The sequence below is a fragment of the Dasypus novemcinctus genome, chromosome 20 (assembly GCF_030445035.2).
Source record: "Dasypus novemcinctus isolate mDasNov1 chromosome 20, mDasNov1.1.hap2, whole genome shotgun sequence".
Lineage (NCBI taxonomy): Eukaryota > Metazoa > Chordata > Mammalia > Cingulata > Dasypodidae > Dasypus > Dasypus novemcinctus.
The window spans coordinates 52,788,762-52,809,673 of NC_080692.1; the positions used below are offsets into that span (position 1 = coordinate 52,788,762).

At 52.7% G+C, this 20,912-nt stretch overlaps 1 protein-coding gene across 6 annotated transcripts in view; it reads left to right on the top strand.

The window, feature by feature from the left end:
• The first annotated feature begins 5,286 nt into the window (after positions 1 to 5,286).
• BICD1 (BICD cargo adaptor 1) overlaps positions 5,287 to 20,912 on the top strand; it is a 228,964-nt gene continuing 213,338 nt past the window's right edge. For 5 of the 6 annotated variants that reach the window (XM_058283022.1, XM_058283024.1, XM_058283021.1 and 2 more), the window contains exon 1: positions 5,307 to 5,524. In XM_058283022.1, coding sequence (XP_058139005.1) covers positions 5,315 to 5,524 — 210 coding nt within the window. In that variant the 5' untranslated portion in view covers positions 5,307 to 5,314. Of the gene's footprint in view, positions 5,525 to 20,912 lie in introns of all 6 variants that reach the window. The other variant, XM_058283023.2, reaches the window with a different exon arrangement.

A 20,912-nucleotide genomic window follows, 5' to 3' on the forward strand; every position in this document is an offset into this window, starting at 1 on the left:
TGCCAGGCTCTTTTTTGTCTTTGGCTTTCACACACTCTGTTCACTCTTCCTGGAAAGCTCTTCCTCCACATTTTATGTATCCAACTCCTCGCTCCTTGGTGTGATGGTAGGCTGTTGTGTCAACTCGGCCAGGTCACTGTGCCCAGCTGTACGGTCAAGCAACACTGGGCTAACGGTAATACGAGGACGTTTACGGGCTTTCGTCATCAGTGAGTTTACTGCATAGATGGCTGATGACATCTACATCAACCAGGGAGTTGCCGTCAGCAATGAGTGACGCTTTACCCAATCAGTTAATGCCTTAAAAGGGGAAGTGATTCCAGCATTCAGAGAGAATTTCCCAGCTCTTCTTTGGACAGCCAGCATCTCCCAGAACTCATCAAGGACCTTCACTGGACCTTCACCGGAGCCTGGTTGCAGCTGCCTCGGAACCTAGAGTTGTGCATCCCCACAGTCACGTGAGAGACTCTGATAAAAATCTCGTACTTTCACAGTATCTCCTGTGGATTCTGTTCCCTAGAGGAGCTGACTGATACACCTGGGTAATTAGTAGAGAAAAACCTCACTTCTTCTCAGAGGTCTACAAGCGCATCATATTTCTTCCTATCTGAACATATTCTTGATTGTCTTCAAAAACATTTTTTAAACAAATACATTTATGCTGCTTATTACATGTCAGGCAACCATTCTATTAACTCATTTAACTTCACAACGACCTCAGTAGGAGGTTATACTATTATCTGCTTTTGAAGGATGAGGTAACTGAGGCACAGAGGTGTTAAGTAACGTGCCTATGGTCACACAGCTAGGTGGAAAAGTTGGATTTGGCCCAACAGAGCAGCTTGTACTCTTGACCACTATGCTCTCCTGCCTACCAATGTCTGAATTTGTGATTACTGTACTTGCCTATTGGGTTGTTTGTCTTTTTGTTGTTTTGTGTCTGTCCCTCCCAGAACACAAGCCCCGTGAGGTCAGGGGCTCCTGACCGCTACCTCTGCTTGACCTGATGTGACCACGCCTGCTGTCGGGCCTCGTGTGCAGCAGGTGCACTGAAAACACCACCCAGCGAGCCAGCGAGCGGCAGCAGGAGAACGCGGCATTCAGGCAGAGGCCGTGGGGAGGGTCCGGCCGGAGGCGCTGGGTCACAAAACTTAATTCTGACTACATAAACATTTGCAAGCAAGAAAATTCTGTAAGGAACTGGAGGCTGTTAGGATAAAGAGATAGGATGGAGCTCAACTAGGAATGGTTGAAGAGATCGTTTTCTAGATCTCTAGATCACTGAATCGGTACATACATATAAAATATACATATGCAGGAGAAATAGGAGAAAAGAGGGAAAGGGAAGTCATAGCTTCGCAGTACTGGCTGGGGTAAGGAAGCACATTTGCCTGCTCTGAGTTAATACGGACATGTAAGGATCAAACCTGAAACAAGCGAAGTCTCTAAGTGTGAGGCTGGTGCACATGGGCCTGAGTGAAGTCGGGATGAACGTACCGCCAGAGGTGGACCCCGGGCGGCAGGTCACGGGGAGGGGGCGGCGGTGCCCCGTGGAAAGGAGCGTCATGCTGGCCAACTCCGTTTCACTGTCCCGAAGGAGACACGCGTGGAGAAGAGCCGGCGGCTCGGCGGGCGGCGGCGGGCCCTGTGGCAGGCTCCCCGGCGGCAAGGCCGGGGCCTCTCCACGCGAGGTGAGTCAGGCGGCCCGCGGGGTGCTGTGGGCAGCGGCCTGCTGCGCGGAGCCTGGAGGTCGCGGCCGCCTCCCCTTGGTGTCTCATCCCATTTGTTTTAGGTCGGACGCTACAAGGCACTGCTCCTGTGGCTGCCCCTTGGCCTCTGGAATGAAGCTGTGCTCCGCTTTTGAGGCGGTGAAGATCCCTCCCGGGAGCCTGGCGGAGGCCCCCAGGGACACGGACTCCCAGGGACACAGGCCCCAGGGACACGGGCCCCCAGGGACACCGGCTCCCAGGGACACGGGCCCCCAGGGACACGGGCCCCCAGGGACACGGGCCCCAGGGACACGGGCCCCCAGGAACACGGGCCCCCAGGGACACCGGCCCCCAGGGACACGGGCCCCCAGGGACACCGGCCCCCAGGGACACCGGCCCCCAGGGACACGGGCCCCCAGGGACACAGACCCCAGGGACACGGGCCCCAGGGACACGGGCCCCCAGGGACACGGGCCCCCAGGGACACGGGCCCCCAGGGACACGGGCCCCAGGGACACCGGCCCCCAGGGACACGGGCCCCAGGGACACCGGCTCCCAGGGACACGGACTCCCAGGGACACGGGCCCCAGGGACACGGGCCCCCAGGGACACGGGCCCCCAGGGACACCGGCCCCCAGGGACACGGGCCCCCAGGGACACCGGCCCCCAGGGACACGGGCCCCCAGGGACACCGGCCCCCAGGGACACGGGCCTCCAGGGACACGGGCCCCCAGGGACACGGGCCCCAGGGACACCGGCCCCCAGGGACACGGGCCCCCAGGGACACCGGCCCCCAGGGACACGGGCCCCCAGGGACACGGGCCCCAGGGACACGGGCCCCCAGGGACACGGGCCCCCAGGGACACCAGCCCCCAGGGACACGGGCCCCCAGGGACACGGGCCCCCAGGGACACCGGCCCCCAGGGACACGGGCCCCCAGGGACACAGACCCCAGGGACACGGGCCCCAGGGACACGGGCCCCCAGGGACACGGGCCCCCAGGGACACGGGCCCCCAGGGACACGGGCCCCAGGGACACCAGCCCCCAGGGACACGGGCCCCAGGGACACCGGCTCCCAGGGACACGGACTCCCAGGGACACGGACTCCCAGGGACACGGGCCCCCAGGGACACCAGCCCCCAGGGACACGGGCCCCCAGGGACACGGGCCCCCAGGGACACCGGCCCCCAGGGACACGGGCCCCCAGGGACACAGACCCCAGGGACACGGGCCCCAGGGACACGGGCCCCCAGGGACACGGGCCCCCAGGGACACGGGCCCCCAGGGACACGGGCCCCAGGGACACCAGCCCCCAGGGACACGGGCCCCAGGGACACCGGCTCCCAGGGACACGGACTCCCAGGGACACGGACTCCCAGGGACACGGGCCCCAGGGACACAGGCCCCAGGGACACGGGCCCCCAGGGACACGGGCCCCCAGGGACACCGGCCCCCAGGGACACGGGCCCCCAGGGACACAGACCCCAGGGACACGGGCCCCAGGGACACGGGCCCCCAGGGACACGGGCCCCCAGGGACACGGGCCCCCAGGGACACGGGCCCCAGGGACACCAGCCCCCAGGGACACGGGCCCCAGGGACACCGGCTCCCAGGGACACGGACTCCCAGGGACACGGGCCCCAGGGACACAGGCCCCAGGGACACGGGCCCCCAGGGACACGGGCCCCAGGGACACCAGCCCCCAGGGACACGGGCCCCCAGGGACACCAGCCCCCAGGGACACGGGTCCCCAGGGACACGGGCCCCCAGGGACACCGGCCCCCAGGGACACGGGCCCCCAGGGACACCGGCCCCCAGGGACACGGGCCCCCAGGGACACAGACCCCAGGGACAGGGCCCCAGGGACACGGGCCCCCAGGGACACGGGCCCCAGGGACACCGGCTCCCAGGACACTGGCCCCCGCGGGGCCCTCAGCGCTTTTCTTAAACTTTAGGATGGACGGGCTGAGAACTGCTTACTCAGACAGCTCCAGTGAATGTGAGTGTGTAAGTGTGCGCGCGTATGAGTGTGCGTGTGTGAGTGTGAGTGTGTGTTGCTCGCCTCTGGCCATCTGAGAAGTGGCTCGACAGTAAACGCAGCCCTCCGAGGAGAGGAAGGAAGCCGGCCCGCCCCCGTGCAGCCCCCGCCCCAGCTCCTCTCCCGCCGGCCCGCCCGGGTGACCCCTCCTGGCTGCCCTCCGCTCTCACCCCCTCCACTCACCCCTCCCCCGCTCCCATCCCCCCTCCGCTCCCTCCCGTCCCCTCTCATCTCCCCTCCCCTCTCACCCCCTCCACTCACCCCTCCCCCGCTCCCATCCCCCCTCCGCTCCCTCCCGTCCCCTCCCCTCTCACCCCCCCACTCTCTTCCCCCCCATCTCTCCTTCTCGCCCGCCCCCGTGCCTCCCCCTCCCCCCTCCCGGTGACTAGTCTATGTTGGGGCGTCCTCGCAGCCCGTCCCGCCTGGTTCCGGGGAGTGGGGTGGGGACTCGTCGCAGTGATGAGGGAAGGGGCACTGGACGCGGTGACCCCGCTGAGGGCCGTGGGGTTAGGTTCAAATTCCGGCATCATTTGGGAGCGGGCCGCCCGGTCTCCCCGCGCCTTCCTTTCAGCAAAAGCCTGTTTCCTGGGGTACTGGGGCCCTCGGGGTGGGTGGGATTAGGGGCAGGAGAGCGCTCGGGAACGCCCGGCGCCGCGCCCCGCGACTCCCAGCTCTCACCGTGCCGCTGCGGTCTGTCCGAGGGGACCGGGGTCTCGCCCCCCCCACCGTCCCGCGGGTTCCTTCCCCGAAGGGTCCACGGCTCAGGGCCGTTGCGGGGCGGCCTGTCAGGCCCGCGGGTGGCGGAGCCGGCGGGACGGGCGCTTTTCCTTCTCCCGAGCGGGTGGTGACGCCGGCCGGGGAGGGGGCGCAGAGGGGCGCCGGCCCTGGCGGCCAGTCCTGCGGGGCCTGCCGGGCGGCCAGGGTCCCCGCAGGGCGCGGGCGCGGCGGGGAGGGGTCGCCGGGCGGGGAAGCGGCGGCGCTCGGGCGCGCTGCGGGCTCTGAGGCGCAGCCCCGCGGGCGTGCGGGGCCGGGGGAGCTGCGGGCCGGCGGCAGAGCCGAGGGGCCGCGGGGCGGGCGGGGGCGCGGGCAGCCGCCCGGGAGCGCAGCGCGGAGGACCCCGGCCCCGCGCGGCCCCCGCGCCCGCCGCGCCCGGCCCTCCCCCGCCCGCGCCTCCCCGCCCCCCGCCGAGCCGGCCGCGCGGGGAGGGGGGCGGCGGCCGCAGCGCTCCGCACAGGCTGCCGCGGGCGCGGGCGCGGGCGGGGGAGCGGGCCCGGCGCCAGGCGCAGCCCGCGGGCCCGCAGTGACGCCGCCGGCCTGGCTGGGCCCCCGCGCCCCGGCCATGCCGCTGGGCGGCTGACCCGCAGCCTCGCCGCGAGCTGCGCCCTCGCCCGCGCCGCGCGGCGCCCCGGCTGCGGCCCTCGGCAGGTGCGCGGGCAGGGCAGGGCGGCGCCGGGGGCGGTCCGCGCCCGCCAGCCCCGCGCCAGCCCCGCGCCAGCCCCGCGCCCGCGCCCCGCGCCCCGCGCCCGCCCCGCGCCCCGCGCCCGCCCCGCGCCCGCCGCCGGGGCTATGGCCGGGGAGGAGGCGCCGGCGGCCGAGCAGTACCGCGCGGAGATCGAGCGGCTGAGCCGCGAGCTGAGCGAGACCACGCACGAGAAGATCCAGGCGGCCGAGTACGGGCTGGTGGTGCTGGAGGAGAAGCTCGCGCTCAAGCAGCGGTACGACGAGCTGGAGGCCGCGCACGACGCGCTGCGGCGCGAGCTCGAGCAGCTGCGCGAGGTGGGTCCCGGGCCCGGGCGGCCGCCGCCTCGGCAGGGTGCGGGCCTGCGCTCCAGCCCCGGCCCTTTGTTGCAGGAGGGACGGCGAGGGCCCTGGTGCCCCAGGAGGTGCCCGTACGGCGGGGCCGTGGGCGCCGTGGGGGCCGTGGAGGACCTGGGGGCCGTGGGGCGCCGTGGGGGCCGTGGGGGCCGAGGGGGCCTGGGGGCCTGGGGGCCGTGGGGGCCGTGGGGGCCGAGGGGGCCGTGGGGGACCTGGGGGCCGTGGGGGCCGTGGGGGCGTGGGGGCCGAGGGGGCGTGGGGGCCGTGGGGGGCCTGGGGGCCGAGGGGGCCGTGGGGGGCTTGGGGATCGTGGGGGCTCTGTGGGCCGAGCGGGCATGGGGGCCGTGGGGGGCCGTGGGGGCCGAGGGGACCTGGGGGCCTGGGGGCCGTGGGGGCCGTGGGGGCCGAGGGGGCCGTGGGGGACCTGGGGGCCGTGGGGGCCGTGGGGGCGTGGGGGCCGAGGGGGCGTGGGGGCCTGGGGGCCGAGGGGGCCGTGGGGGGCTTGGGGATTGTGGGGGCTCTGTGGGCCGAGGGGGCATGGGGGCCGTGGGGGGCCGTGGGGGCCGAGGGGACCTGGGGGCCGAGGGGGTGTGGGGGCCGTGGGGGGCCTGGGGACCATGGGGAGCCTGGGCGCTGAGGGGGCGTGGGGGGTGTGGGGGGCCGTGGGGGCCGAGACCGCGTGGGGGGGGGGAGGGGCTGTCCAAAGGCCCTGAGAGGCCCCCGGGTCCGGGAAGGGGGGTGTGGATGGTCAGAATGGCCGCTGACCCGAGCCCAGCTCTCAGGGGCAACCCCGACCCCCAAGTGATGTGGAGCGTGTGCCCGAGGACCCCCGCCCAGTAGGGAGGGTGGGCCTTAGCCCCGCGCAGCGCGGGACCTCCCTTGGTGGGAGAGGGGCCCCTGCTGGGCGGCCGCCAGCTCCCGGGGCCTGGCTACCCGGGCGCCTGCTGCCCTCCCCTCCCCTGGCGCGGGGTCACCCTGGCCAGGGGCACTGCCTCCCCCAGAAAAGGTCTGAAGGAACGGGGTGTCTCCACAGCAGCCTCGGGGAGTCCCGCGTCCCCCCAGGCTCTGCTGTTGGATTGTGGGCCCAGACCGGGACACCGTACCCGGGCAGCGGCGATCCGCTTCTTCTGAAGACTCCAATGAATTGGAAGAAGCTAATAAAAATAATTAGTTTTCTGTCAGACACTTGAGAATACACGTCTTGTTGATGGAACTCAGCTCCTTTTACCTGATTCCTGAGGCTCTGCGGGTAGCAAGGAACTGGTTATCCACTTAAATATACACACTGCTTCATTTTTAGGTACACGTTGGTATTTTAAACGCTAAACAATATCAAAATCTTTCTCTAATAATGTACTCAAACATCTTTTTTCCTTAGCAAAGGAATTGGGTCTTTTTTTCTGTGTTGTTACAGTTAAAATGCCTGGTTTATGACATATCTAATCATCTTGCCTTCTTATTTAGGACACAATGTGATAAGCATTTATGCTTTCACATGTTTTTTTTCTTTAAATTCTGATGCCTGAATGCTAAAAATGTACATGTAGTAAAAACCATAAGTAGGGGCTTCATTCTTGTGTATTCGGCTGTGAATTTCATGATTTTCTTACTATGTACTTCTGTTCTTAACAAAACTAGGCTTCTTTATATTTTCCAAAATAGATTAGATGTTAGGCTGACACGTTTAAATTTGGCGATGCTAGGACTTGTTAGGCCAGGAAGCGCGTGGTGACATGGAGTCTACACCTGCCAGCTCGCTGTGCCGAGTCAGAGCAGACAAGACGGTGCTCCGCCTCCGCAGAAGGGCAGGCGGTGAGATGGCTGCAGCTCTTACCTGACCGTTCAGCTGGGTTTCGAAAGCCTCCTGGGGATCATCCCGAGCGGTTGCACTTACCCTACAGAATGCACCTCGATGCAGTTACCCTTTGCCTTTCTAGACCGTGAGTTCTATAGGTGAGGTCTTAATTTCCTTGGCATCCAAAGCCTAGCACTAGTTGGTCCTACAATAGATATTTTATGAAAGAATAAATTTGTGCCGGAAGAAGATATACATTTATCTAGCACTCCCTAGTCAATATTAGCGTTAGAGAGAGAACAAGAAAATTAGGAAGTGACCAGTATTTTAAAAACTTCTTGAATTAATTTCATCAGCAGTAATGAGAAAAATGAGGAAAAATGTTTTGTGGGAATAATGTAACTTTGTTTTCTATAAAATTGTAAAGCATATTTAGTTCTATATAGCAGGAGGTTAACAAAAATTTGCCAGGGTAATTTTTACCAAACAATACATACATATGTTTTTTAGTTGCATTTACATTAATATAATTCAGATTAAGGTTCCTAATGAAGTGGCTCAAACAATTATATAAAAATATATTTTGGGAACAATAAAATAATTATACTTGATTGTTTGATGGTGAGAGCTGTTTATCCTTTACATATGATGTAGATTTTAGTTGAGAGTATTATTTAAATGAACTAAAGAAGTTTCAAGTAATATTTCCTGTTTGAAAAGTAAATCCAAAATAACTGTGCAAACTGATGGTATGTTGAAGCCATTTTTGAAAAACATGTTTTGTGAATGCTTTGGTTTTTCAAAAGGAAGTTTTGTTCATTTTTGGGCATAAATAGTAAACGATGTTGTTGCGTTATATCTATAAGCCAAGGATAAAAAAAAAAAACTTCGTCGTATTCCTAGGCCATTTCAACAAATGGTTCATTTTTACATAACTGGGCCAGTCTGTGGGAACGTGAGCAGAACAGTTCCAAGTTCACGCTGGACATTAGTAATTCGCAGCGCGGGTCACTCTGTCTCGCAGTGTCAGCCCCTGTCAGCTGGCCCTCCTCCTTCCCCGCCGGCCTCCGCTGGGACAGTGCATCCGCCCCAGCAGGTGCACCCGCGAGGCAGGGGATCGCGGATTGCCTTGTTTGCTTACGCCTTCCTCAGCCCCGACTTTCTTGGCCTGGAGGGTACCGCGCCGGGCTCCTCCCTTGGCTACGCAGGGCTCCTCCCTGGTCCGCGGAGGGCTCCCCCGGTCCGCGGAGGGCTCCTCCCTGGTCCGCGGAGGCTCCTCCCTGGTCCGCGAGGGCTCCTCCCTGGTCCGCGAGGGCTCCTCCCTGGTCCACCGAGGGCTCCTCCCTTGTCTATGCAGGGATCCCCCTGGTCCGCGGAGGGCTCCCCTGGTCCTCAGAGGCTCCTCCTGGTCCGCGGAGGCTCCTCCCTGGTCCGCGGAGGGCTCCTCTCTTGTCTTCGCAGGGCTCCCTCTGGTCCGAGGAGGCTCCCCCTGGTTCCCCCTGGTCTTCCGAGGGCCCCTCCTGCCAGCTGGGTGACCACTGCCCGTCTGTTCCAGGAGGTCCGTCAGCGTGTCCTTCTCGTAGTACTTTGGGCTCCTGGACAGAGCCACAGGCCCCCGGGGCCCTGGCCTCGCTGTGGCCGCTTCGCTCGGGTCTGGCTGAGTGATGTTTGCGCTCTGCGTCAAGCAGCGCTGCGCGCCTGACGTCCAGGCCCAAACCGTGTTTGAAGGACAGTCGTGGTTCTAGAATAATTTGAAAACTAAGACTATATACACATTTAAAAAACTACCCTAGATTTCAGCTTTACATTTCCATTTGACTTTAAAAAGCATGGTTGAAATATAAAATGTAGGAAAGTGTAAAAAGGCCTCTCCTAGAATGCAATGATTCAGCATTGCTGGTGGCATTTGAGAAAACTGGGCCTTGTAACAGCTTTAGGGAAGTTTTGCAGCTTGGTTACTTTCATTCAAAGTACCAAGAACATTTAACTCACTTCTTGCTCATTTTCTCAACCCCAACACCAAGGAGAGTGGAGCCAGCTTCATTTTTTTTTCAGGACTATAGTTAAATCAAGAAATAACATTTACCAATACCATTTTGGAGATTGTCACATTAGGTATCTGATGAAAGCTGTTTAATTACCTGGATTAATCATTAAACAGATCTACTTTTTTCCTCATAGGTTTACTATTAGGTTCTTTTATAGCTGTGAACTCTAAGCCATGAAATCATATTTGGGGGAAACCCCAGATTTCTTTTCTAGTCTATGACAAGAAGGTAAACAATTTATCTACCTAAGCTTGTATTTTAACTTCTCCTTTACTTTTTAAAAGGAGAAACAAATTCACATTTATTACCAAATTAATTTTAAAAATCTCAAACATTAATATATGCTTTCAGAGACCCTATAAACATCAATAAACAATCACTTTTTATTTCAACTCAAGATTTTATCCCTGGCAAGATTGTTTCTCAGATATCATTTAGCAACATTTCATCATCTTTCATCTCATTCACACTGCTTGCATACACATGAATGTGGTGTGAGGAGCTTTCAGAGTTTCATGCTTCTGCCCCATTGTCTTCTTGGAAATATACTTTACAAACAAAATTTGAAAATACGATCATTGCTTGCATCTTGCAAAATAGGAAAAAGGGCTTTGTTCCTGGTAAGATTAAACCTGTTTTGTGGTTTTATGGGAGAGGAAGGCATGGAGAGGCCATAGTCTTACTAGTAAATGAATCTTTATGCCAGAGGAGAAGGTATTCGAAGCCAGGTGGCAGAAGATGGAATTGGGGAAGTGGCAGTATCTTGGTGATGGGGAACAGTAGAAAGGAAATGAATAAAAGCTCTTTGATGCTGTGCATGGTATTACATTTAATCTCCATAATAACTCTGAGGGTTATTGCCCATTTTTACAGATAAAAATTAATAAAGGTTACAAAGCATTGAACTCTGTACATGGCTACTTGTATGACTAGATACTTCGCATGCTTTCTTTCTGATTCTTGTAACAGTCTTTACATGAGGTAGCTGTTGCTCACACTGTACAGTAGAAGACGCTGGCTCTCAGGTTTCAGGCTGCAGAGCTGACAGGTGGTGAACCCTGGCTCAGGAGGAGGCCCCGCTCCTCCCTGCGCCATACCCCTCAGGGGTGGTCAGCCCAGCCAAGCCCACAGTGCAGCGAGACGGTCGCGGGATGGTCCTGGCGGGACAGGAGCTGTGCAGGGGCCTTCGGGATGGAGAGCAGGGGACAGATCTCGGAGCTGGCTGTGCTAGACGCAGAAAGTGAGAGAGTGGAGGTGAGGCTCTCAGGGTAGCGGGAAGGAGACTCCCTAAGGAAGGTACCCTGGGGGAAGAGCAGATTTCGAGGGTAAAGTCGGTGTCCAGATTATTTTTACTTCATGGGTTTTTTTTTTTTGCATAAATTGTGGGATAAATTCAAATACTTTCAATTTAATGAAACAAATTAAATTTTGCAATTGGTTGTCATTGTATTCAAACATAGTTTCTAGAATAAGGAGTATATGAACAGTTTAATAGTGTTTTCAACAGTTTGATTTCTGAATTAGGAGATAAGCAAACTAATAAACACTGGAGAAGGAACCCGGGCTGGGCACGGAGAGCCCTGGAAGGACCTGTCTTCTAAAGTGGAAAACTTGCCCCCACAGCTTTCTTGGGGTTATGGGGATTGGGGGAGCAAAGTTTGCCCCCTCACTGGCTGATACTTGAAATTCCACTAGAGCTTTTAACTTCCTTCCTTAGCTCATTCATTGATTCATTCATGTTTTTGTCATAAGACTTGGTCCTTTAAAAAACTACAATTGTGTAATTACAGCGGTTTTTGCAACAATCCGAGGTAGATGAAAGCATCTACGAGTTAGGTTTCTTCTGCCTTGCCTCCTGGGCCTGCCCCCATTGCTAGCCCTTTGGTGAGTATTCATTTATACTCGTGTAACTACCTTTAGATACAGGAATCCAGGTTTTGGGGTGGGTTTTTTTTTGCTGTTGTTTTTCCTTTGCTTTTATAGAAATAGGAGCATGTGCTGCATATTGTTTTGCAACCTTGCTTTTCTCATTTAATAGTACGTCCTTTTAAAAGGCAAGCATTTCCAGGGAAAGGCTGCATTTTTAAGGCACTTTTGCTTCTGATGTGAAGAACATGGGTCTGATTAGGGAAGAGAACCGAGGCCTCAGGGAAGGAGTCTGGCCGCGCAGCCCGCTCTGCGCTGAGGCTGGCTGAGGGAGGCCGGCGTGGGGGCCACGAGAAGCGGAAGCAATGTGCGTGGTCGCCCATGGCAGCCTGCGTGGTGATCTCAGCGGGTGATGGAGAGCTCTCTGGGTGCATTAGCAGAGATGCTGATCCTTTCCTGTCGGCGGTTCATGGGGATGGCGTGTCAGCAGCGGAGGCTGGGTCCACCCGCCCCGTGGTGTCCACCGTCCTGTGGCATCCACCCATTCTGGGACGTCCACCTGTCCCGCGGTGTCCACCATCCTGTGGCATCCACCGTCCCGCGGCGTCCACTGTTCCACGGTGTCCACCTGTCCCGCGGTGTCCACCTGTCCCGCAGTGTCCACCGTCCCGCAGTGTGGGGACGTCCGCCTCGGTCAGGGGCCGTGCTGGCTCAGGCAGCCGGGCGTGACGCCTTAGCCCCTCTTTACCCTCTGGTTGTGAGTTTTGAGATGGCTGCAGTGAAAGAGGTCGACAGCCCCTAGAATTTTTATCCCCCCCACGCACATTATTGTATGTTTGTCATTAACACGGTCCAGTGTTTTACAGTCTGCACTGTGAACTGTCTGCATGACCGACCTGTGCTGGTGTTGCTTTGGATTTCCCATGCCCTCGTACTCCATTTCGTTTATTCACTCACAGATGTTATTGAGTGCTTATTACGTTGCCATGTGCCACTTGCTGAAGATAAAGCGACAAACAGACTGACAGGAGGAGCTGCCTGAATGGAGCCTGCTTCAGTCGGGAAACAGTCAATAACACGGAAACAAGGAGGCTCTTTGAGCTGTGAGAAGTGCCTTGAGGAGGGAGGGGCAGACGGGCTCGGACGCCCTCAGGAGGGGCCTCTCGGGGGCTTTGAACCCAGATGGGTGTGGGGAGCCACCCTCGTGTGGAGAATGGGAACTGCCTTGTACAAAGAGGATAAGCCCCTCGGCCTTGGGACTCCGTGGCTGTTATGGGAAATGATGGGGCCCCATGCCCTGTAAAAATGGCCATTCATATTGAAAAACGGCTATTGTACAGGGTAGTTTTCTAATGAGGTGTTGAGCTCGCAGCGTTGAAGCGTTTGAGCAGAGCCTAGCGGATCCCCTGTGGTCTTTTAAGAGATGGGTTGGAACCAGTGACTTTCAAGGCTGACTACACCTGGAGTCCGCTGGTTCATTAAAACTTCCTGGCCCTGGAGCCCTCCCAAGAACAAGTCAGTCGGTGCAGGCAGAGCCCGGGCTGGAGCCTTTCAATCCCTTCAGCAGGGCCACGACCCTCCACCCTAGACACTTCCAGCTCAGGGACTAAACGTCTGGGTAGGAGTGGAAGTCTTTGCTAAGAACAACTGGCAGTTAGGAACTAATGTATAAACCCTAACTGCACAGTGTTTTTTCCTTACCTTTGCATTCTGGGAATAACTGTAAACTTTCAGAAAACCAACACCATCAAAAAACTTAACTGCATTAGAAAGAGATGCATGTTAAACAAGATGGCACTTACTTTTTAATTCTTGAGGGTTATTTAATGTTTGTTTTAAAGGTTAATTGTCTCCTTTGTTGTGTCTATTTTGTTTATTTTATTCTGATTGCCGTTTTTTATACCAACTTCTCATGCTTCTAAATAGAATGTTAAAAAATAACTTTAAGGGATTAATCTTTAGCTTTTGGAGTTATTTTCAGTTCTTCCTTTGGTTAAACATGCTCATTGTTTCAAACATTATTTAAAGAAAAAATCCACTATAAAATGTAATATTTAACTGCTATATTTCTATCTTTAAATTTAGAATTGACAATAAGAAACCTGTTTATATTTATGGGAAATACACAATAACAGAAGTGATTTCCTTAGGAATGTTTTGTTGTATAGTTTGCGTGGGTCTGTAATAGAAGGCTCAGAATAATAGCTCTTTGTTTTTCCCTTCCATACTGCAGACTCATGTAGAATCAAATGTCACTTCTGAAGAGCCCTTATCCATCAATTTTTGAAATTGAAAGAGGTTTATATGTAACAGCCTGTGCCCTGTTGATAAGGCTCACTGGTTGCCATTTTCTAGACAGTTTGGGGAGATTTTTTTTTAAGTTGACCTTGCTATGGGGTAACTTGATGGAGACAGGATGAGTTTAACCTTGTACATGACTTCTTTTGTTGAGCTTGAGATACTATCATCTTGCAGATTATTCTCTTTGGCATGCACTCCTGGTTTTGTTTTTTGTTGCTGTTGTTATTCTTTCTCTTTAATTTGCAATCTGGCTTTAATTCTGCTAAGGTTTATTTAAGTTCAGAGATTTTGTTTAAAATTTCAAAATATAGTTAAGAAGGAAAATCAACCATTAGAGCAAAAAGTAATAATATACTCCCAAACCAACTATAAATAGCTTTTAAACTATTGTCTCTTCTTTTGTTAAAAAAAAATGATCAAAAAAGTAGAGAACTAACTATGATTTAATGATCTGGTTCTAATTATCTGAATAACAGAAAATTGCCTCTTTTTGTTAGTATTTTAAAATATTTTAGAACTGGAACTCTTTCTAAAGAGAATTATCAGATCCTTCATTTGACTCAGTGTAGTTATTTCCAATTGAGTTTTATGTGCTTTTTTTTTTATCTTAGCAAAATAAATAACATACCTTTGCAAATCACAGTGATGTGGTTGGGATAATAAAGCTTTTCTTTTCCCTGAAACATAGTTTAAGGTCTGAAAACCCAAGTACATTTTAAAAATAATAATCAGAGTAAGAAATTTCAGAAAAAGGCAAAGAAAAGAACTCTAGACCAATGAGATTTTAGTTGTCCCTCGTCAATTCAAGAGAAAAATTATTAAGTTGCATTTTTATTTGTGAAGCCAGTGTGATTCAGAAATTTAGAAAATGGATACCAGAGTCAATGCAGTGAGCAGCTGGTCACTGCAGAAAGATAAGCAACGGTTCGTCCATTCTTCCCTCAGCACTATTGATCTGACGCCGCTGTGTGTTAGGCTCCTACGGTCTGTGTGGGAAGGGGGACAGTGAGCAGACAGGTGGACTGGGAGGTGGTGCTAAGAGTCCTGGAGAAAGCCAGAGCAGGAAGGGCGCGCTGGCAGGTTCAGTGGGAAAGGTCACTGTGTGCGGTCGCCGGTGGGAGAAAGCCTCCTTGAGAAGGAGCAGGAGGGAGCTGTGGGACTGAGGGGCTGAGCCGGGGGGTGGGGAGTAGACAGCCCGAGGGGCCGGGCCAGTTGGGTAGCAGCTCGTGCCTGTGTCAGGAGTGGGGGAGGCAGTCTTTGGAGGGTGTGAGCGCAGGAGTCCCAGCACTCCCCACTCTGTTTTTCCCATTGAGGTAACCTTTGTTCATACAGTTAAGCCAGACCTTAAACTTCAGGGAAATTAACCTGGTGGCCTCTGCGAAGAATGAAGTACCCCCCCACCTATTCCCCCCCCCCCCCCCCCCCGTGGCAAATGCTTAATGGATGTTTATAGTATTGCATTGATTTGGGTTGGGAAAAAATAAGGATGACGTTATTAAGACACCAACTCTTTTAGACCCAGTGACCATTGTTTGACTAAATTAAACCAATTTACTAGGAGGGGCTTTGCTGACTTGACTGGTTCCTTCCCCTGAGTCTTTACCAACCTTTCTTTTTTTTTAAAGATCTATTTATTTATTTCTCTCCCCTCCCCCCCCACCCCAGTTGTCTGTTCTCTGTGTCTATTTGCTGCGTCTTCTTTGTCTGCTTCTGTTGTTGTCAGCGGCATGGGAATCTGTGTTTCTTTTTGTTGAATCGTCTTGTTGTGTCAGCTCTCCGTGTGTGCAGCACCATTCCTGGGCAGGCTGCACTTTCTTTCGCGCTGGGCGGCTCTCCTTACAGGGCACACTCCTTGTGCGTGGGGCTCCCCTATGTGGGGGACACCCCTGCGTGGCAGGGCACTCCTTGCCCACATTAGCACTGCATATGGGCCAGCTCCACACGGGTCAAGGAGGCCCGGGGTTTGAACCGTGGACCTCCCATGTGGTAGACGGACACCCTAACCACTGGGCCAAGTCCACTTCCCCCCCCCCCCAACCTTTCTTCTCCATCCCATGTGAGCCAACTGGTAGACCCTCTTCATTCATTCATTCATGTATTAAATATTTAGGGGGCTTCAACTATGTGCCAAGCATCAGAGACCGTCTTTACTTTTGAATAGATTATTTATGTCTACAACAGACATAAACAGATGTGATTATGATATTTCACTCGAAAGTTCATGAGCTTTTAAGTCAGAAAACCTGTTTGAATCTGTTAGTAGCTAAGCAATCTTAGGCAAACACTTAAAACTCTGAAAACCTCAGTTTCCTCCTCTGTAAATGGGGAAAATAATTGTGTATTAAAATATTGTATACTAAAGAAGAATCTATGTAAAGCATTTAATGCTGTGCCTGACACGTGGAAGGATCTGATAAAAGATGGTGGTAATAATAAAACAATTAAAAATAATAATGTGCTGCCTGTGCTTGATAGGAGACCAGGCTGGAGACAGGAAATGCTCCTTGAAGAATCAGGAAACGTCCTGACCCTGGCAGCACTCGAGCGGGTCCTTGAGGAACAAAGAGGAATTTAACCGGAAGGCCTATCAGGCGGCATAAATGGCCGGCGAAGGAGCAAGGACAGGGCGTGGTCACCTGTCAGGAGCAGCGGTGTCTGTGTGGGTGCCGTGGGTGTATATGGGGTGGGCTAGAGGCAGGAGGAGAGTCTGGGGAGACGATCTGGGGGCAGCGAAGGGAGTGTTGAATGGGGCATGTAGCCCCCAGCCGCGGCTCTGCTGGCGGGACTCACTGACCTGTGTCTGCCGGGTCTTAGCCTCGTGGGCGCCTGTGAACTGGGGGGTGGCGGGTTCCTCGCCCTCCATCTGGGTGCCCAGTGCCCGCAGCCTGCCACGTGGTTGACGTGTTCTGCTCCTCGGGAGCCGTGATCGCTCACCAGCCCCTCTGGCTCTTGGTCCTTCTAGCTCTGAGAACCCCTGATGCCCCACAATCTTTTTTAAAATTTCAGTAACATGTACAGAAGACGTGACTCAACTGATAGAGCATCTGCCTACCCTATGGAGGGTCCAGGGCTCAAAGCCAGGGCCTCCTGACCCGCATGCTGAGCTGGCCCATGCACAGTGCTGATGCGTGCAAGGAGTGCCGTGCTATGCAGGGACACTCCCATGTAGGGGATACCCACATGCAAGGAGTGCGCCCCGTAAGGAGAGCTGCCCCCGCATGAAAAAAGCGCAGCCGGCCCCGGAGTGGTGCTGCACACGTGGAGAGCTGATGCAGCAAGATGATGCAACAAAAGAGAGACACAGTTTCCCAGTGCTGCCTGATAATACCAGTGGATGCAGGAGAACACACAGCAAATGGACACAGAGCGCAGACATGGGGCAGTGGGGGGGGGAAGGGGAGAGAAATATAAATAAATCTTTAAAAAAATAATATATATGTATGTATGATATATATAAAATTTCCTGTTTTAACAGTGTACAATTTCCTACAGAGTATTGTGCTACCATCACCACATCCAATACCGAAACTCTTTGATCGCCCAACCAGAAGCTCTGAACCCATTAAGCCATAACTGCCCCTTCTCCCTCCCCTCGGCCCCTGGAATCCTCTAACCTGCGTTTTTTTTAACCTGCTTTGTTTCTCCTGAAGTTGCCTATCTAGACAGCTCATCTAAGTGGATACGGTATTTGTCCTTTCCAGCCTGGCCTCTTTCACTCAACACAACGTTGTCGAGGTTGATCCAGGTTGTGGCTGTGTCAGAACCTCTTTGCTTTTTGTGGCTGATTAGTATCCCGTTGTGTGACTGTGTCAGGTTTTGGTCATCCATCCTCTTTGAAGGACAGGTGGGTTGTTTCCACCTTGGGGCTGTGGTGAGTGGTGTGGATGCCCTGCAGGCGTGACTTAGCTTTGCTTCTTCTCAGACCAGACCCTTGGATATCGAGCTCTGTCCTTACTAGACTGAAATAGTCCCTTGCCCTTTGGATTGGATATTTGAAATTAGATTTCTGTTATTCTCTTTTCTCAGTTGCCATTGATTCATGTCTAGCCTCCATTTTGCTTCTCCTCTGGGGGAGTTTTCCAGGTGCCTCTTGAAAAGGCAGGCCAGTTTCAGGAGATCTAAAGAGTTTAGCCTTTATTCTGTAAACCTGGGGAAACACTGAAAGTTTCGAACTTGGAAAGCAATGTATTCAGATTTAGTATTTTAAAACGGAATTTTGATCTTTGGTTTTGGCAGTGCAGTGGTCCATGATCTCTGACAAACATACCTGTTGAAAACAATTAAAAGTGCTGGATGAAATGTAAAAACCGGTGTCGATCATAGGCAATGAATTAGTTATTTAGGAAGAATTCTCATGTGCTAAAACTAAATGAAAGCAGGACCCAGAGAAGTAGTGCCAGAAGCCAACTTTTGCCTCGAGGGCACTGCCGAGTCTGCAAAAACTAAGCTTTGGTCCCTTGGGTCACTCAGGATGGGAGCAAATAGGAGACAGGCCTAGAATCCTTCCATTCAGGCACCAAAAGACTCCCCAGTGCCGGGGAGAACGGGAAGTGCCGTGCTTCCTCGCCTCCAAGAGGGGCGTCAAGGAGCGTTGTGTGTCTCCTCAGAACTCATACCCCAGCTGGGGCTCACCGTTTGCAGACTGTGCGTGTGGGAATGAAACCTAAACAAGGCCTCAGGGTCGGAATTTAGCTTAGTGTGATCCCAGGTTGGTCCTACCTGCAGACAGCTGTCAGAAGCACACTCCAACATCAGAAACCCTCAGCTCTGTCCTTTGCCATGCTTTTATCTGCAGGTGCCCACCCACCAAGGGGCGGGGACTCAACGCCCTGCTGACACAAGAGGTTCGCTAGATTATAATCAAGTAAACATAATCTCATGTGCCCAGAGGAAACAGACCAGTTTACAGACATAATCCAATATTTCTTTTTGGAATTCATCAGTAATATCAAACTGCTACAGACTCCTTGGGGGTTTGTGGACCCCTGGTTGAGAGCCCCTGCTTTATGGTGATCTTTGATAAAGAGAAGTTTGTAATTTTAATTTAGTTGCTGTATCACTCTTCTGTGCTTTTTGATTCTTGCTTATGAAACCGTTTCTTACCACGAGGTCATAAAAATATTCACCTATATTGTCTTCCAAATGTTTTATGACCAGCTGATTATATTTAAGTCTTGGTTTCTGTATTTGGTGTAAAGTAAAAATCCAATTTAGTTTCCCTGCACAGAACTGGATAGCCGGTTATTTTAGCAGCGCCGTTTGCTGAACCTCCTTCCTTCTCCGCGACTCTCCAGGGTCTGCTTGGTCCTCAGCCGCGTGCAGGGTCTGCTGTGTGGTTCTGGCCCGCCGGCTTCCTGTGCGGGCACCGCGCTGTCTTGCTGCAATAGCTTCGCCACACGTTCTTGATGTCGAGCGGAGCAGGTCTGCATCTCTCTCCTTCAGCGGGCGCTGGCTTCGGCAGTCGTCTGCCATCACAGCCTGTCGTTCTTCCATACGAATCAGCTCGTCACGCTGATTAGAGCCCCGTGCGACACTTCTCGGTCCCCCGGTTTTTCTGTAGTAAAGTGGGGATTACACTATCTCATGGAGCTGTGCGTTTTACATGAGTTAATACATGAGGAGCGCATGAACAGTCCTTACGTGTTACTGGTTAATGGTAAGCACACGGCTGTGGTTCTAGATAACCTAGCAATGACAGACAGCTTTCACACATGGAGCCTGCACACCGGTGAGCAGAGCCTCGCTCTCCTTTTGTTCAGAACTTCCTAACATCTTTCAGTAAAAGTTTATATTTTATTGCTTATATTATTATTTTTCATTTTTAAGTTATGTGTTGCTTCTTTCCCATTATATTTTTTAACTGACTTGCATAGAAATGCATCTGATTTTGTGTATTTATTTTGTAGTCAGGAACTCTCCAATAGTTTATCTTTGAATTCTTTTGTATTTTCTACTTAATTACATCATACACAAAAAATAGTTTCGCTTCTTCTTTTATAATCCTTATACATTATGTTTATTTTCTATTTTTTGTTGATCAGAGTAATTTTTCTATTACAGTGTTAAATAGAAACGGTGATAGAAACATTCTTGATCTTGTTTCTGATTATGAAAGAAATATATTTAAAACGTTGTCGTTAAATATTTCATTTATTGCAGGATTTTATTGCTATTAGAGTAAGGAAATTTCCTTCTATTTCTACATTGCTAAGAATTTTTATCATGAATAAATGATTAGTCTCATTGAACAATTTTTCTGCTTCTGTTATGATGATCATATGAGTTTTCTTTTAATGTGTTAATGTGGGGAATTATATTAATTGATTTTTCCATGTTAAAACAACCTTGCATTATTGAAATAAAACCAACTTGGTCATGATGTATAAATTTTTAAATGTATTGCTAGAATCTGTTTGATTTTTAATTTTTTTTTTTAATTTAGAAAACAACAGAGTGAAGTGTATCATTCATACATGAACATATATAAACTATAAGTATATAGTAAAAGTTGTGAATTCACAAAACAAACATGCGTATCATGCAGGGTTCCTATACATCCCCCCACCACAAACGGTTTGACATTTCATATCTATGTTCATAAATGAGATTGGTCTACAAATTTTCTTTTTTCCTCTCCTGGTTTGATTTTGCTATTATTTGTTCTTTGTATAATTAGCCTGAAATCTCTCTGAGCCTGATAATTTATCTGGGCAATGATTTTTAATTACTGATTCAATTTCTTTAGGATTATTCAGGTTTTCTATTCTTTTTGAGTCATTTTGGTAAGTTGTATTTTTCTAAGAAGTTATCCATTTCTTAGTTTTCCAGTTTATTGGCAATCAATCATTGGTTACTATGAATTTGAATTCCTTAACAAATAGAAACGGATGTTCTAAACTCAGGCCACAGTTATAATACTGTACATTTGTTAAGCTCTTCGAAATTTCTGACATGTTAATGACTTTAATTTCATTTGATTTCCCCACAACTCTGTGATATAACTTTTTCATGTTTTATAAATGAAAAGTTGATGCTTGGGTCCAATACTTTGGCACATGACTAAGGTGTCTCAGGAATACTATGAGATTAATTGATCAAAGATGGGTTAGGGCAATTGTGAATTTCTGATTAGAAAGACCTTTGGCAGATGGGGGTGAGTTAGTGGTGTGGGAAGTCTCTTAGGCTGTGAAGCCTAAGCAAACGGCTGCCAGGCTTACGGGTGATAGATGGGGGGACGGCTGGCTGTCGACCGGCGCCCCACCGACGTCGTCCCTTGCCCTTTTCCTGACGCCGTGCGCGGGTATGCTTTCAACATCGTTAATGCGGGGGGCGCAGCAGT